Consider the following 16,869-nt stretch of genomic DNA (forward strand, 5'->3'; position numbering starts at 1 on the left):
ATACTACGAGTGCGGATGGGGGGTTGATAAGGGGGTATGGGAGGGGGTTAAAAATTTAAAAAAATTGTAACTCCAAAATTACAGTAGCTAGCGAAACGCGGTTTTCAATTTAAGATTATAGGAATAATATTTGCAACAAAATTTGTAAAAACATCAATTTCCGTCAAAGTCGCAGTTTTTGAGATAAAAAAAAATTGGAAAAATTCCTTTACTTTGAAACTAAATGAACTGCCTACCAACTTTTTATTAACATATTTTAGTATGGGCGGCTATACGTGCCTCCTGGCGCCAATTTTTTGTTCTAAAAAGCTACTGAAATATATTAAAAGGTCACGTAAAATGCTGTAGAATATTCACCCAAACAAATTTCTTAGTGGTTCTTTATTAATTAATTTTTTTTTAAATAAAAATAAAAAACTAACTTTTTAAGATAACTCTTTACCCCATTGTAAGCAAGAAAGTATACAGGGTGATTCACTGTCATGCTGTTAGACGTTTATTTTGGTGGAGAACCGGTGATAGTTTTTTTTTAATTTGCATTTTTGCATAAAGGCACCTGCTCGATCTGTCTAAATAATTTTTAGTATTACAGTGTTGCCGCTTCATACTAAAGTGCTATCTTTGTTACTTTAAATAGAACCCACACCTAACCACCCAATATATTATTACATTATTTACTTATTATGTTATTACATTTATATCTTATACATATTTACATTTTTCGAAACTACATACTTTCATATCTCATAATTTTTCTATTATACTAACCTATACCTAGAATGTAGAGTGTTTAGGAGAGTGGTTAATCACTGCGACCTTACAGATCTATTGTGTAGTCCCCCTTCTTGAGTTACAACGAGTTTTAACTCATCATACAGTCTCAGAGCTTTGACAAAAGCCCGACTCCACAGAGGCCAGCTCTCCATCTTCAACCTATGTCTATATCTAACAGTTTTCGAGAAAAGAAATAAAACATGTGTAAAATTGACAAAAACATGAACTTGAATAAGCATTGGTTAAATCATAAATTCGTGATATTGAAAGCTGAAATTGGTTTATGGTTGGCTTATGATGGCCGTGAATCACCGTGTACCGATTTGGTCATCGAAACTGCGCGGTCTGGATTTTAACGTGTAAGATAGTCACAACCTCACAATTAGACGTTTACGAAAAATCTTGCATCTAGGGTTGGAATTTTTTGACTATTAATTATTTTAATTAAACTGTAATAGATTATATTTAGCTTAGATATGTTATCTTCATTTCAGTAGTATACATGAAAATTTTTAAAATAGTTTACTTTTTCTACACACAGTTCCTACAAACGTAAAAAACCGACAACACTGTATGCCGCTTTTGATTTTGTCTATGTGTCTGTCAACTGATCATTTATATTATTCTCTGTCACACGCATTAAAATCCAGACAACATAGTTTGGATAAACAGCAGGGTATACGTATCTAAAGGTTCTCCAACGAATCAGGGAAGATTTCAACAGACGACATTTTCCCTCTCTCAAAAAATAAATACATAGGTCAAAATACTAAATATGATCAAAAAATAACGGCTTAACGGCTGTCTTGAAATTGATAAACGATAATAATTTCAAATAGACCTTTATATGTCATTTATAAAATATGATAATAAACTCGATAATAAGTTTAAGAAAATACAACTTACATTAATAGTTTTTAATAGTATATTGTTAATTTAAATAAAATTATCATATATCAGAAAATTGTATTATAGTACTATTATAAATCTGTTTCTTTTTTCATCCAGGTATTATCTGCAATTTTCTCGATCGCCAGGTATTTTTCTGCTAATGTTTTGGTCGATGTAGCGATAAAGTTAGGCTTCATCAAGTCAAACTCTTCACCTAAAAATATCTATAATTCAGATATTTAAAAAAACAGAAAATATAAACCGCACAAACATGACAGAACTCTCAGAGACGCTCAGTTCTGTGGGGACTCTATCATGTTTGTACAGGGTATCCCATTATCGTGTGTTTTACAGAGTTTCTCGTTTATTATTAGAGATACGAAGATGCAGTTTTCACGTCACTTTAATACTTTTTATGAAACTAAAGTTGCGACACACAGATTTGTCCTAGCTCCTTTAGTTTCTGAAATACTGTTGAAGTGAAAATTCAAGTAAATGATACTTTTTTTATCAGATATTGATTCAATGATTTTTTATAGAAATTTAAACGATTTATAGAAATATTTGTTTTATGAATAGATAACATTATTTGAAGCATTATTTATTAATGAACATTTTTTTTCAATTTTCATTTATGTGGTGGGTATTTATTTTTAGTGGACAACAAAATTTAAAACTGAAATAAAAGTAAACAACTAATTTGTTTGGCTGCAAATCATCACAAATTAATTTTTGAAAAAAGTGATAATATAGACAATTAGAGAAAGTTATTTATTCTCACCACTAGACAAAATAAAAATTGTACAACTACGTGTTACCTTTTTGTAATATACTATTCTCAAAAATCTAAAATAATATACCTGATGAATCTATAACATAACCACCCGCTTCTTTTACAATTAGCGTTCCGGCAGCAGCGTCCCATGGATATAAACCATCACATTGGTAGGCATCCAATTTTCCAGATGCCACGTAGCACAGGCTTATTACTGGACAACCAAAGGATCTTACGCTAAAAGACATAATAATTTGATAGTCTAGTTATACAGGGTTGTTCACCACATACGACACGGAGTATTGTAGCTAAACGATTAGATTTTCACAAATTGTAAGTTCTGGGTTCGTTGAAGGTCAATTAGAGCTACAATTTAAAAATATATTTACAAGATACAGAGTGTCCCAAATAAGTAAAAAATATTATAGTTATATTTTTTTAAATGGAACACCCTGTATATTATTCTATTTTTGGATTCTACGATTGAAATAAAGGTAAATTTGATTAAGGTTTATCACACTTAAACCTTACCGTTTTTGAAATATTTTCAATTTTATGAAATTGCAGTAAAAATTTTAAGGCTTTATTTCTCCCAGGGTATCAAAGTTTTTAATACCAAATATTTACTGAAGATTATTTATTGATCAGATATTGTGTTGCAATAATAAAAATTTTACTACCTTATACAGAGTGTCCAAAAATTTATATTAAATAATTACTAGCTTTAAACGGCAATAACTTGTTTAATTTAAATGGAACACCCTATATTTTTTACGTAAATCAGATGCACAATGTAATTGTCTATCAAATTTTATGATACCATTTTTTACCCATCTCTTCAAGTTTTCGTAGAAAATGCATTTTTTTATAATTTAGGCCTCATTTATCACTATACCCATGGAATATTGACATTTCAGATTTTTTTATAGCACCATAATATATATAAAATGTACAGGTGGTAAATATTGCAAGCCCATTGGCATACAAAATAAACTATTTAAATATTTATAAAAGAGTATACCAATTAAATATACCATCATTATTTCCTACCAAAAACACCAAAAATTAGTTAATTACATACTTATAAATTGTTTTAATTAAAAAATTATTCTAAATAAATGTGGATTTGGCTCAGAAATCAATATAATAATAAGTTATAAAAATGAATGTCTGTGTTTTTATAAATAAGCATTCGTTAATAAATGAAGTAAAATCTATAAGGTGTTGCTTTTTACCACACTGTCTAATACACACACAAAATTCAGTTTTTTAGTATTTGGAGCAATTATTTCTACAACGTAAACAGTCAAATAATGTAATTTGAATACTGGGATCATATTAATTGGTCCTCTTTAACAAAAAATATTTAAACAGTTTTTGTATTTTTTAATTAAATAAGCGAACTAGATATATCGACAATATTAGTATCTGTACCCTTTGAAAATTTGTTATATCTTTAAAAATAAGCAATAATGTCAATATTCCATGGGTATAGCGATAAATGAGGTCTAAATTATAAGAAAATGCATTTTCTATGAAAACTTGAAGAGGTGGGTAAAAAATGGAACAATACAATTTGATAGACAATTACATTGTGCATCTGATTCACGTAAAATATATAGGGTGTTCTATTTAAATTAAACAAGTTATTGCCGTTTAAAGCTAGTAATTATTTAATATAAACACTGGACACTCTGTATAAGGTAGTAAAATTTTTATTATTGCAACACAATATCTGATCAATAAATAACCTTCAGTAAATATTTAGTATTAAAAACTTTGATACCCTTGGAGAAATAAAGCCTTAAATTTTTTACTGCAATTTCATAAAATTGAAAATATTTCAAAAACGGTAAGGTTTAGGTGTGATAAACCTTAATCAAATTTACCTTTATTTCAATCGTAGAATCTAAAAATAGAATAATATACAGGGTGTTCTATTTAAAAAAATACAACTTTGATATTTTTTACTTATTTGGGATACTCTGTATCTTGTAAAAATATTTTTAAATTGTAGCTCTAATAGTCCTTCAACGAACCCAAAACTTACAATTTGTAATAATCTAATCGTTTAGTTACAATACTCCGTGTCGTATGTGGTGAACAACCCTGTATAAATATACATAGAAATAATACTTGAAAAGGTCAGTTATGTTGTGATATATTAAAATCGGGATTAAAATATATATTTTATGACGTTTATGGAGAACCGGTGATAGATTTTTTTTGGAAAATTTGGATTTTTACATAAAGGCACCTGCTCCATTTATCTAAAATATTCTCAGCGTTACAATTTTTCGGTATCATTTGAAAAGTGGTAGCATCTTTCTTATTTTAAATGAAACACCCGGTATATTATTACATTTTTGGAAACTACGTTCATATCTCAATTTTTCTATTATACTAACATATACCTATCTCTAACATTTTTTGAAAACATAATATAAAATTGACAAAAATCTTGATCTTGAATAAGCATTGGTAAAATCATGAATTGAAAATCTTTAAAGGTGAAATTTGGATTATAAGTTAACAAAAGTCTATATATTCGATCTGTCTACTGTATGATTTAAGATTACAATATATTTATAGCAAAATTAAGTATAGACCATCTAAAGTATATACCTAATACCTAATATAGTTTTGATTCCAGGACAGTTCTTGTATTTGTAATATCTTTCCCATATCAAATATCTACCATATTTGCTGAACATTTTAGAAACACCTCGCACACAACAAACTATCACCCAGCATTCATGAACTATAAACTTCACGAGGAGAAATCTCCTCCAAATTTTTCAACTAAAAACAATTATCCATATAATTCCCCCTCTACGATATTCGTACTAAAATCAGTTTTAAATTCCCCTAAAAATTCAGCTCCTGGCCCTGATGGAATCCTATTTCCAATGATCAAATACCTTCCTCCCAACCTCCTTCATTTTCTCTTACATAAAGTTTGGCTAACGAGTCAAATTCCTAAAGAATGAAAAAAAAAACCCAGCTCACTAACAGTTACAGACCAATCTTTCTTACTAGTCACATATGTAAAATTTTCGAAAAAATGGTCGACAACAGGCTTTCTTGGTTCTTAACTGAAAACAGTATTCTCCACCCGATGCAATATGGTTTTCGTAAAAATCGAGGTACACTGGACCACTTAGTAGGTATGGAGATGGATATTCACGAAAACTTTTTGATCAAAAAACATTTAATAGCTGTGTTTCTAGACATTGTAGCGTTTTTTAAACAACTACCACTGCGAACGGCAGCTTTTCATCGGAGAGCAGTCGTGGATAAGGTATTTCACTGGAAAGAAAACTAATTAAGAACAATAAACAAAAAAATAGATATTGGGCGCCAGGCATGTACAGAGAAAGAAAACACAGTTGTATATTACTTAAAACTAATGACTATATTCATTCATGATGTTCGTTGCTGATACATGACATTGTACAATTTTAATAATTATTATAGTGGTTACTTGTTGAGTAAAACCATATATGTAAATAATATTAAATACGTTCCATGAAAAGACTATAAAGAAAATACAATGCGTGTAACGTTATAGAAAATATAAGAAAAGTAGCATTACTTTATTTAAATTGTTAAATTTATACGGTGTTAAATCAGATGTGTTGCAACCTCTAGATTCTAGAATCTATCTCGTTATTCATCTGTTAGTATAGCGTAATAATAATGTCTATAGAAAGTAATACTATTACAATGTGTGATATTATGAAATCTAAAATCCAAATCACACTTTTACTACTGCATCGACATAAATATCCTTAATAATCTAACCACTAAATATAGTCTGTACGCTATTGTTTAAAACGTACGTTACTGCTTAAGACTGAAAACATTTTAGATGTTAAATGTAAAACTAGAACTTAAATATACACTTAGCTGTTCTTTTATGTAACCCTGCTTCAAACAGTAGCAGCGCGAGGAGGTCTAGCATCTCTGTACTGTCTGTCGGCGATCCAGGCTTAGAAATGGGGGTGAAGCAGCACGGGGCTCAAGCCACATCCACGCTGGGGCACTCTATGTGTAAGACAAATCAATCCTACTGGGGACACTTGTCCATGGGACATCCGTCCATAAGATAGTGGCACAAGAGAACACTACTAGGACCTTGAAAAATAGTCCATACCTTGGACACTTGTCCGTAAGACAATGTCCGTCCGTAAGACCCTAAGAACACGAAACTCTTGTTTAAAATCAAACACCGTCTAATAAACAAAATGAACCTACCTCGAAATACTTCCGAGGGCTCAATAAATAATAAACAATCTGTCCTTTCTTCCAAATGACATTCTGGAGGACAAAAGCAAAGGGACGCCAACGTGCCAGCCAAATACAAATACAAGTTGGGACATCCGTAACTCTACCCTAAAAATATTCACTAATAATATCGAATCTAAAAGGAAAATAACTCAGCTTTACCTGTAGCTTCGAAATGGCAGCTGATTCAGATAATACAGCCAGATTTAAATGACCACCATTTCTCAACACTGGGACTAATGGCGTCTAAGAGGCCAAACGGTCCAACCAAAAGTGAAGTTAGATCACAGAGAATTGACAGAAGCGATGTTGACAGCGCGCGCTCCCACAGAGCGATACCAGGGTTGTGTCAAACAATAACAGGGTTGTGCCAAACAATAACAGGGTTGTGCCCAGACATCATATATCATAATCAAAGACATGTAACGAACTAAAAACGTTACAACATTAATAAAGCATATGATATGTGCTGGAGATTTAATGTCATTTAAAATCTTTATAAAATAGGATTAAGAGGATCATTACCACTTTTCATATCAAATTTTCTTTGCCAGCGTGAATTTCAAGTTAGAGTCAACAATGTTCTGTGTCTCCGTCCCAACCTCTAGAGAACGGCATGCCTCAAGGGTCTGTTTTGAGTTGTTCTTTATTTCTTCTATCCCCTTCTTGACCTCCCTACATATATCTCCCCTGACATATCTATCCGCATGTTTGCTCATGATGATTTGGTTATTTACTATTCTTCTATATCACCCAGAGTTTGTCAGAATCATCCTATTCCTAGTGGAGGTCAACATAGGTTTCTTGGATTGATCTTGAATAGTTCACTATCATGGAAGCCTATACGAAGCCTACCATATATCTTATATTAAATCAAAGTGTCTCAAACATCTCAACATCATTAAGGCTTTTGGTAATTCCAATTGGGGTTCCCATCCAACTTGTCTTTTTCAGTTAATAGTTCTATACTATCCAAACTTGACTATGGTGATGTTGTCTATAACTCTGCTAGAAAGTCTTACCTAAAACCCTTGAATACAATACTCCACCAGGGGCTACGATTATCTTTGGGTGCCTTTCGCACCACACCGGTGGAGAATCTTTATGCCTTATCTGGATATTCTTCCTTGTATCATAGGAGAATTCTCCATACTCTTAATTATGGAATATACATTAAGTCAAAGCCTTTTTTGATTGACTCTGGCAAGTTCTTCGACTTACAAGACAGTGAAACGTATGCCGTTCATCCAAAATACCAACGCCCCATTAATATAAGATATCATCTATTTTCCTCCCAACAAAACATTCCTAATATCCCTGTATCCACTTTTTCCGACACACTGCCCCCTCCATGGAAGGATCCTATTTCAGTCAATATGGAACTTTGTAAATTAAAAAAATCTGAAACATCCATCTTTACAAAACTAGTCTAATACAAATTTTAGACGAAAAATATCATGACTGTATTTGTTTTTACACAGATGGCTCGAAATCTGACCAAGGTGTTGGGTGTGCTTTTTACAGGCGGGTTGCTAATAAAAAAATCAGATTATCTAATTTCTCTGGCATTTTAACAGCCCAACTCACAGCTATTTATCAGGCTCTTATCCAAATTCGGAGCATGCCACCGATTGAAGCATTAATACTATCTGATTCACTTAGTTCCCTCAACAGTATTGCTTCTTTAGACCCCAAAAACTCTCTAACGAAAAAACTTTAATTTCTAACTTAAAATTCGATCTGTCTAAATCAACTCATTGAATATTAAACAGCCAAAAAATTATTTATTTCCGTTTGTTGTAAAATTGCTGTGAAATCTTTGTTATTCTAAATTCAACCCTATGTATACAGGGTTGTTTACCACATACGACACGGAGTATTGTAACTAAACGACTAGATTTTTACAAATTGTAAGTTTTGGGTTCGTTGAAGGACTATTAGAGCTACAATTTAAAAATATTTTTACAAGATACAGAGTATCCCAAATAAATAAAAAATATCAAAGTTGTATTTTTTTAAATGGAACACCCTATATATTATTACATTTTTAGTTTCTACGATTAAAATAAAGGTAAATTTGTTTAAGGTTTATTATACTTAAACCTTACCGTTTTTGAAATATTTTCAATTTTGTGAAATTCCAGTATAAATTTTAAGGCTTCATTTCTCCAAGGTTATCAAAGTTTTTAATACTAAATATTTACTGAAGTTTATTTATTGATCAGTTATTGTGTTGCAATAATAAAAACTTTACTACCTTATACAGAGTGTCTAAAAATTTATTTTAAGTAATTACTAGCTTTAAACGGCAATAACTTGTTTAATTTAAATGGAACACCCTGTATATTTTATGAGAATCAGATGCACAATTTAATTGTCTATCAAATTGTATTATACCATTTTTTACCTATCTCTTCAAGTTTCCGTAGAAAATGCATTTTCTTGTAACTTAGAACTCATTTATCAATATACCCATGGAATACTGACATTTTAGATTATTTTTAAAGATGTAGCAAATTTTTAAAGAGTACAGATACTAATATTGTTGATATAGTTTGTTTATTTCATTAAAAAATAAAAAAAAACTGTTAAAATATTTGTTAAAGAGGACCAGTTAATATGATTCCAGTATTCAAACTACATTAATTGACTCTTTGCGTTGATTAATAATAATTGCTCCAAATACTAAAAAACTGAATTATGTATGTGTATTAGACAGTGTGGTAAAAAGTAACACATTAAAAATGATATTTAATTTTTTGACAAATGCTTATTTATAACAACAGAGACGTTCATTTCATAACTTATTAATATATTGATTTCTGATTCAAATCCACATTTATTTAGAATAATTTATTAACGAACACAATTAAGTATGTAGTTAATTAGTATTTGGGCGGAAATACTGGTGGTATATTAATTAATGGTATACTCTTTATAAATATTTAAATAGTTTTCTTTTTTGATATTAAATGGGCTAGTAATATTATCGTTTTACTAAAAACGATAGTATTACTAGCCTGTACATTTTGTACATTTGTTGTTTTAAAAACAATCTAAAATGTCAATATTCCATAGGTATATTGATAAATGAGGTCTAAATTATAAAAAAATGCATTTTCTACGAAAACTTGAAGGAATAGGTAAGAAGTGGTATAATGCAATTTGATAGACAATTAAATTAAATAAGTTATTGCCGTTTAAAGCTAGTAATTATTTAAAATAAATTTTTAGGCACTCTGTATAAGGTAGTATAATTTTTATTATTGCAACACAATAACTGACCAATAAATAAACTTCAGTAAATATTTAGTATTAAAAACTTTGATATCCTCGGAGAAATGAAGCCTTAAAATTTATACTGCAATTTTGCAAAATTGAAAATATTTCAAAAACGGTAAAGTTTAATGTAATAAACCTTAATCAAATTTACCTTTATTTTAATCATAGAAACTAAAAATGCAATATATACAGGGTGTTCCATTTAAAAAATACAACTTTGATATTTTTTATTTATTTTGCGACACTCTGTATCTTGTAAAATATTTTTTAAATTGTAGCTCTAATAGTCCTTCAACGAACCCAAAACTTACAATTTGTAAAAATCTAATCGTTTAGCTACAATACTCCGTGTCGTATGTGGTGAACAACCCTGTATTATTTAAAAAATCAAAAGACTAATAAGATAGCTTTTCAACTATATATCATATTCTTATACCTTCTGGTTTTTTAAAAATTAATAATTAAGTAAATCACCCTGTATATATTTTAAACGACTTGACAATAATTAACTAACGAAGCCGCTTGATGGCATAAATTTGCGTCGAACAAACTCGTCGTCACAAATATTAGCCTGCTCGAAGTAGTGATGATCGAGACTGGTCTTGGTCTTGCACAAAAAGGAAGTCCAAAACCAAGCATGCAGGTCTCTTGCGATCTTGCGTGTTTTCCACGTTTATATGATATAAGAAATTACATATTTGCTCAAAATAACTGTTTTAATTTATAACAAATAGTTTTTTCCCAACTATTGCATCTACAGGGTTGTTCACCACATACGACACGGAGTATTGTAGCTAAACGATTATATTTTTACAAATTTCAAGTTTTGGGTTCGATGTAGGACTATTAGAGGTACAATTTAAAAATAATTTTACAAGATACAGAGTATCCCAAATAAGTAAAAAATATCAAAGTTGTATTTTTTTAAATGGAACACCGTGTATATTATTACATTTTTAGTTTCTACAATTAAAATAAAGGTAAATTTGATTAAGGTTTATTATACTTAAACCTTACCGTTTTTGAAATATTTTCAATTTTGTGAAATTGCAGTAAAAATTTTAAGGCTTCATTTCTCCAAGGGTATCAAAGTTTTTAATACTAAATATTTACTGAAGTTTATTTATTGATCAGTTATTGTGTTGCAATAATAAAAACTTTACTACCTTATACAGAGTGTCTAAAAATTTATTTTAAGTAATTACTAGCTTTAAACGGCAATAACTTGTTTAATTTAAATGGAACACCCTGTATATTTTATGAGAATCAGATGCACAATTTAATTGTCTATCAAATTGTATTATACCATTTTTTACCTATCTCTTCAAGTTTCCGTAGAAAATGCATTTTCTTGTAACTTAGAACTCATTTATCAATATACCCATGGAATACTGACATTTTAGATTATTTTTAAAGATATACCAAATTTTTAAAGAGTACAGATACTAATATAGTCGATATAGTTTGTTTATTTCATTAAAAAATAAATAAATAACTGTTAAAATATTTGTTAAAGAGAACCAGTTTATATGATTCCAGTATTCAAACTACATTAATTGACTGTTTGCGTTGATTAATAATAATTGCTCCAAATACTAAAAAACTGAATTATGTATGTGTATTAGACAGTGTGGTAAAAAGTAACACCTTAAAAATGATATTTAATTTTTTGACAAATGCTTATTTATAACAACAGAGACGTTCATTTCATAACTTATTAATATATTGATTTCTGATTCAGATCCACATTTATTTAGAATAATTTATTAACGAACACAATTAAGTATGTAGTTAATTAGTATTTGGGCGGAAATACTGGTGGTATATTTAATTAATGGTATACTCTTTTATAAATATTTAAATAGTTTTCTTTTTGCATACAAATGGGCTAGTAATATTATCGTTTTACTAAAAACGATAGTATTACTAGCCTGTACATTTTGTACATTTGTTGTTTTAAAAACAATCTAAAATGTCAATATTCCATAGGTATATTGATAAATGAGGTCTAAATTATAAAAAAATGCATTTTCTACGAAAACTTGAAGGAATAGGTAAGAAGTGGTATAATGCAATTTGATAGACAATTAAATTAAATAAGTTATTGCCGTTTAAAGCTAGTAATTATTTAAAATAAATTTTTAGGCACTCTGTATAAGGTAGTATAATTTTTATTATTGCAACACAATAACTGACCAATAAATAAACTTCAGTAAATATTTAGTATTAAAAACTTTGATATCCTCGGAGAAATGAAGCCTTAAAATTTATACTGCAATTTCGCAAAATTGAAAATATTTCAAAAACGGTAAGGTTTAAGTGTAATAAACCTTAATCAAATTTACCTTTATTTTAATCATAGAAACTAAAAATGCAATAATATACAGGGTGTTCCATTTAAAAAAATACAACTTTAATATTTTTTATTTATTTTGCGACACTCTGTATCTTGTAAAAATATTTTTAAATTGTAGCTCTAATAGTCCTTCAACGAACCCAAAACTTACAATTTGTAAAAATCTAATCGTTTAGCTACAATACTCCGTGTCGTATGTGGTGAACAACCCTGTATTATTTAAAAAATCAAAAGACTAATAAGATAGCTTTTCAACTATATATCATATTCTTATACCTTCTGGTTTTTTAAAATTAATAATTAAGTAAATCACCCTGTATATATTTTAAACGACTTGACAATAATTAACTAACGAAGCCGCTTGATGGCATAAATTTGCGTCGAACAAACTCGTCGTCACAAATATTAGCCTGCTCGAAGTAGTGATGATCGAGACTGGTCTTGGTCTTGCACAAAAAGGAAGTCCAAAACCAAGCATGCAGGTCTCTTGCGATCTTGCGTGTTTTCCACGTTTATATGATATAAGAAATTACATATTTGCTCAAAATAACTGTTTTAATTTATAACAAATAGTTTTTTCCCAACTATTGCATCTACAGGGTTGTTCACCACATACGACACGGAGTATTGTAGCTAAACGATTATATTTTTACAAATTTCAAGTTTTGGGTTCGATGTAGGACTATTAGAGGTACAATTTAAAAATAATTTTACAAGATACAGAGTATCCCAAATAAGTAAAAAATATCAAAGTTGTATTTTTTTAAATGGAACACCGTGTATATTATTACATTTTTAGTTTCTACAATTAAATAAAGGTAAATTTGATTAAGGTTTATTATACTTAAACCTTACTGTTTTTGAAATATTTTCAATTTTGTTGAAATTGCAGTAAAAATTTTAAGGCTTCATTTCTCCAAGGGTATCAAAGTTTTTAATACTAAATATTTACTGAAGTTTATTTATTGATCAGTTATTGTGTTGCAATAATAAAAAATAATACTACCTTATACAGAGTATCTAAAATTTATTTTAAATAATTTCTAGCTTTAAACGCCAATAACTTCTTTAATTTAAATGGAATGCCCTGTATATTTTAGGAGAATCAGATCCACAATTTAATTGTCTATCAAATTGTATTATACCATTTTTACCTATCCTACAAGTTTTCGTAGAAAATGCATTTTCTTATAATTTAGACCTCATTTATCGATATACCCATGGAATATTGACATTTGAGATTGTTTTTAAAGCAACAAATGTACAAAATGTACAGGCTAGTAATATTATTATCGTTTTTAGCAAAACGATAATATTACTAGCCCATTTGTATGCAAAAAGAAAACTAATTAAATCTTTATAAAAGAGTATACCATTAATTAAATATAACACCATTATTTCCGCACATATACTAATTAATTACATACTTAATTGTGTTCGTTAATAAATTATTCTAAATAAATGTGGATTTGAGTCAGAAATCGATATAATAATAAGTTATCACAATTAAAGTCTCTGTTGTTATAAATAAGCATTTATTAAAAAATGAAATATCATTTTTAAGGTGTTACTTTTTATCACACTTTCTAATACCCATACAAAATTCAGTTTTTTAGTATTTGGAGCAATTATTATTAATCAACGCAAACAGTAAGTTCATGTAGTTTGAATACTGGAATCATATTAATTGGTCCTCTTTAACAAATATTTAAACAGTTTTTTTTATTTTTTTAATGAAATAAACGAATTATATCGACAATATTAGTATCTGTACTCTTTAAAAAGTTGGTACATCTTTAAAAACAATCTCAAATGTCAATATTCCGTGGGTATATTGATAAATGAGGTCTAAATTATAAGAAAATGCATTTTCTACGAAAACTTGAAGGGATAGGTAAAAAATGATATAACACAATTTGATAGACAATTAAATTGTGCATCTGATTCTCCTAAAATATACAGGGCGTTCCATTTAAATTAAACAAGTTATTGCCGTTTGAAGCTAATAATTATTTAAAATAAATTTTTAGACACTCTGTATAAGGTAGTATTATTTTTATTGTTGCAACACAATAACTGATCAATAAATAAACTTCAGTAAATATTTAGTATTAAAAACTTTGATACCCTTGGAGAAATGAAGCCTTAAAATTTTTACTGCAATTTCACAAAATTGAAAATATTTCAAAAACGGTAAGGTTTAAGTATCATAAACCTTAATCAAATTTACCTTTATTTTAATCGTAGAAACTAAAAATGTAATAATATACAGGGTGTTTCGTTTAAAAAAATACAACTTAGATATTTTTTACTTATTTGGGACACTCTGTATCATGTAAAATTATTTTTAAATTGTACTTCTAATATTCCTTCATCGAACCCAAAACTTACAATTTGTAAAGATCTCATCGTTTAGCTACAATACTCCGTGTCGTATGTGGTGAACAACCCTGTATATGTGCCTCTAGTAAAAATCTTTAAAGAAATGACCAAGACTACTGATTAACTGCAAGGGCAAGAGCAAGCTCCATTATTGTCCACCCTCCATTATTGTCCATCATCATTTAACATTTTTTCCGAATATTTTTATTCAAGAAGTCCAGAAAACAAATTGGGCAAACGCACACAAAGAGCGACGCAAATTTTCGATGGTCGAGCAATTACAAATTTACGAGAAAAGATTAAATCAACACGCACGCAAAGTTTTACCGTGTAGACGCGGCCTAAGAATAGTATTACCTATTTTAAAAGTTTAAGAGTTATTTTAAAAGCTACTTACGCTAATACTTCTTTTGTTAAAAATTGCAGTCTGGTAAGGATGAGCTTGAATAAGGCACTTCTAGAAGCAACAGAGATCTCATAACAAAACAGAGACTTTTTAATATCTAAAATAAAACAAATCAATTTTTTAACACTAATTTTTTATAAGTGTGTGAAAAATTTAAATAGCAATTTTGTATAATTTGATACTTTTTTTTACTTTTAAAAGTTAGAAAGCTCTTTGTTATCTTATTCAAATATATTATTGTTTAAAAATACATCACATATACGGTGTACAGATTTTCATGTAAAAACAAAAAAAATAATTATTTTGAAAAGTTTTTAAGTTACTTTTTTAAGAGTGTGAAGTTTTGACTCTTAGTATTGGCGATGAAAGTCTGCGAAGATCTGCAGGAAAATGACATTTTTAATAAATTATATACAGGGTGAGTTTCCTACGATGTTCTCTATGGGTATCTCGGAAACTACTGGAGATAGAGAGTCGGTTAAATGGGGAAAGAATTGCAGTTTTGTGAGGTCATAAATATGCGCCATTCAGATTTTTGAAAAAGTTCATGGCTTACTAGATATTTCGAAAAAAAACAAATTTTGGCTAATTTAAAATTTGTCCCTAACTCCATTATAAGCTATTTTAGACAAACAGTTTTCAGATAAAAGTTGTAGATAATCACATCCTTTATGAGACTGTGCCCTCCGTTTTCTTCTAAAGCCTGTCATTTTTGACATATGACACAAACATATGTTTTTTTAAATGGAAAGCATAGTTGGCCATGACTTCATAAAAAGCGCCATTTTTTAAGCTTTTCAGCGATATAAGCTATAATATGCTTTCTTCGAAAAATTACAGAGTTATAGCCAATTCTTATAATTTTTAAACAATTTCACTTAGTTAGCCATGGAAACAAGTTTAATCGTCTTTGTTCTCAGAAATGTGAAGCTGTCACATCCGAATTTTGTAAATTAAAATAAACAAAAATTGTAAATGTGAATGTTTCAAATGAAGAAAAGCGTGTAGATACTCCCGCATCAATAGAGTGGTTCCAACATGACTTTTATTACGACCCCCCCACCTCATAATGAAAGAAATGTTAAAAATTATTTACATTAAAATTATGCAAGCTCAGGAATAGAAAGAGATGGACCAATTGCATGGGCCTCCTCGATTACCTGACCTATCCATTTTAGATTTTTTTTATGCGGTATGGTTAACAATAAGGTTTACAAAAGAATTTGTGAATTAAGAGAGGCACTGGAAGTGGCGGTACGAGACAACTTTAATTAAGTCCACCGGTCCTTCTATGAGAATAGGTAGTAATTCAGTTTTAAAAAGATGCAACTCTCAAAACAATGGCGGATTTTCTAAAATAACTTAAAGTGTATGCAGTGATATTATTTTTTAAGTTTTAGTTTGTGTAGTGTAAATTGTAAAGAACCGTTTAGTAATATATTCTAACTTCTTATAAGTTTTATAAATCATAATAAAATAAGAATACCATGCAATCCAATTGAAATTAATCAAGAAAGATCTGAATTGGCTATAACTAAATGTAACTTTTCTAACATGTCTTGAAACACGTTCTCTAAAAAATGTAACATTCACCGGTTAACGTATCCTCGAAAATATATGGTCAAGAAAAGTTGAACCAATAATCCTACACGCTTTTTTGCATTTGAAAAATTAATTTTTACAATTTTTACTTATTTTAATTTACAAAGTTTGGAT

The 16,869-nt window shown here is 29.1% G+C and overlaps 2 protein-coding genes across 4 annotated transcripts in view; one reads left to right on the forward strand and one right to left on the reverse strand.

The window, feature by feature from the left end:
• The window catches only part of LOC115883870 (ATP-dependent helicase brm-like), a 220,412-nt gene that overhangs the window by 117,705 nt on the left and 85,838 nt on the right, over window positions 1–16,869 (forward strand). The gene's annotated exons all lie outside the window — the stretch shown is intronic.
• The window catches only part of LOC115883876 (inositol monophosphatase 2-like), a 29,890-nt gene continuing 14,749 nt past the window's right edge, over window positions 1,729–16,869 (reverse strand). For all 3 annotated transcript variants that reach the window (XM_030902294.1, XM_030902293.1, XM_030902291.1), the window contains 3 exons: window positions 15,145–15,250; window positions 2,526–2,677; window positions 1,729–1,879 (listed from right to left, as the gene is read on the reverse strand). In XM_030902294.1, the coding sequence (XP_030758154.1) occupies window positions 1,755–1,879; window positions 2,526–2,677; window positions 15,145–15,250 (383 nt within the window). In that variant the 3' untranslated portion in view covers window positions 1,729–1,754. The remainder of the gene's footprint in view (window positions 1,880–2,525; window positions 2,678–15,144; window positions 15,251–16,869) is intronic.

The sequence above is a fragment of the Sitophilus oryzae genome, unplaced genomic scaffold (genome assembly GCF_002938485.1).
Source record: "Sitophilus oryzae breed Bouriz unplaced genomic scaffold, Soryzae_2.0 scaffold_2006_pilon_pilon, whole genome shotgun sequence".
Taxonomy (NCBI): domain Eukaryota; kingdom Metazoa; phylum Arthropoda; class Insecta; order Coleoptera; family Curculionidae; genus Sitophilus; species Sitophilus oryzae.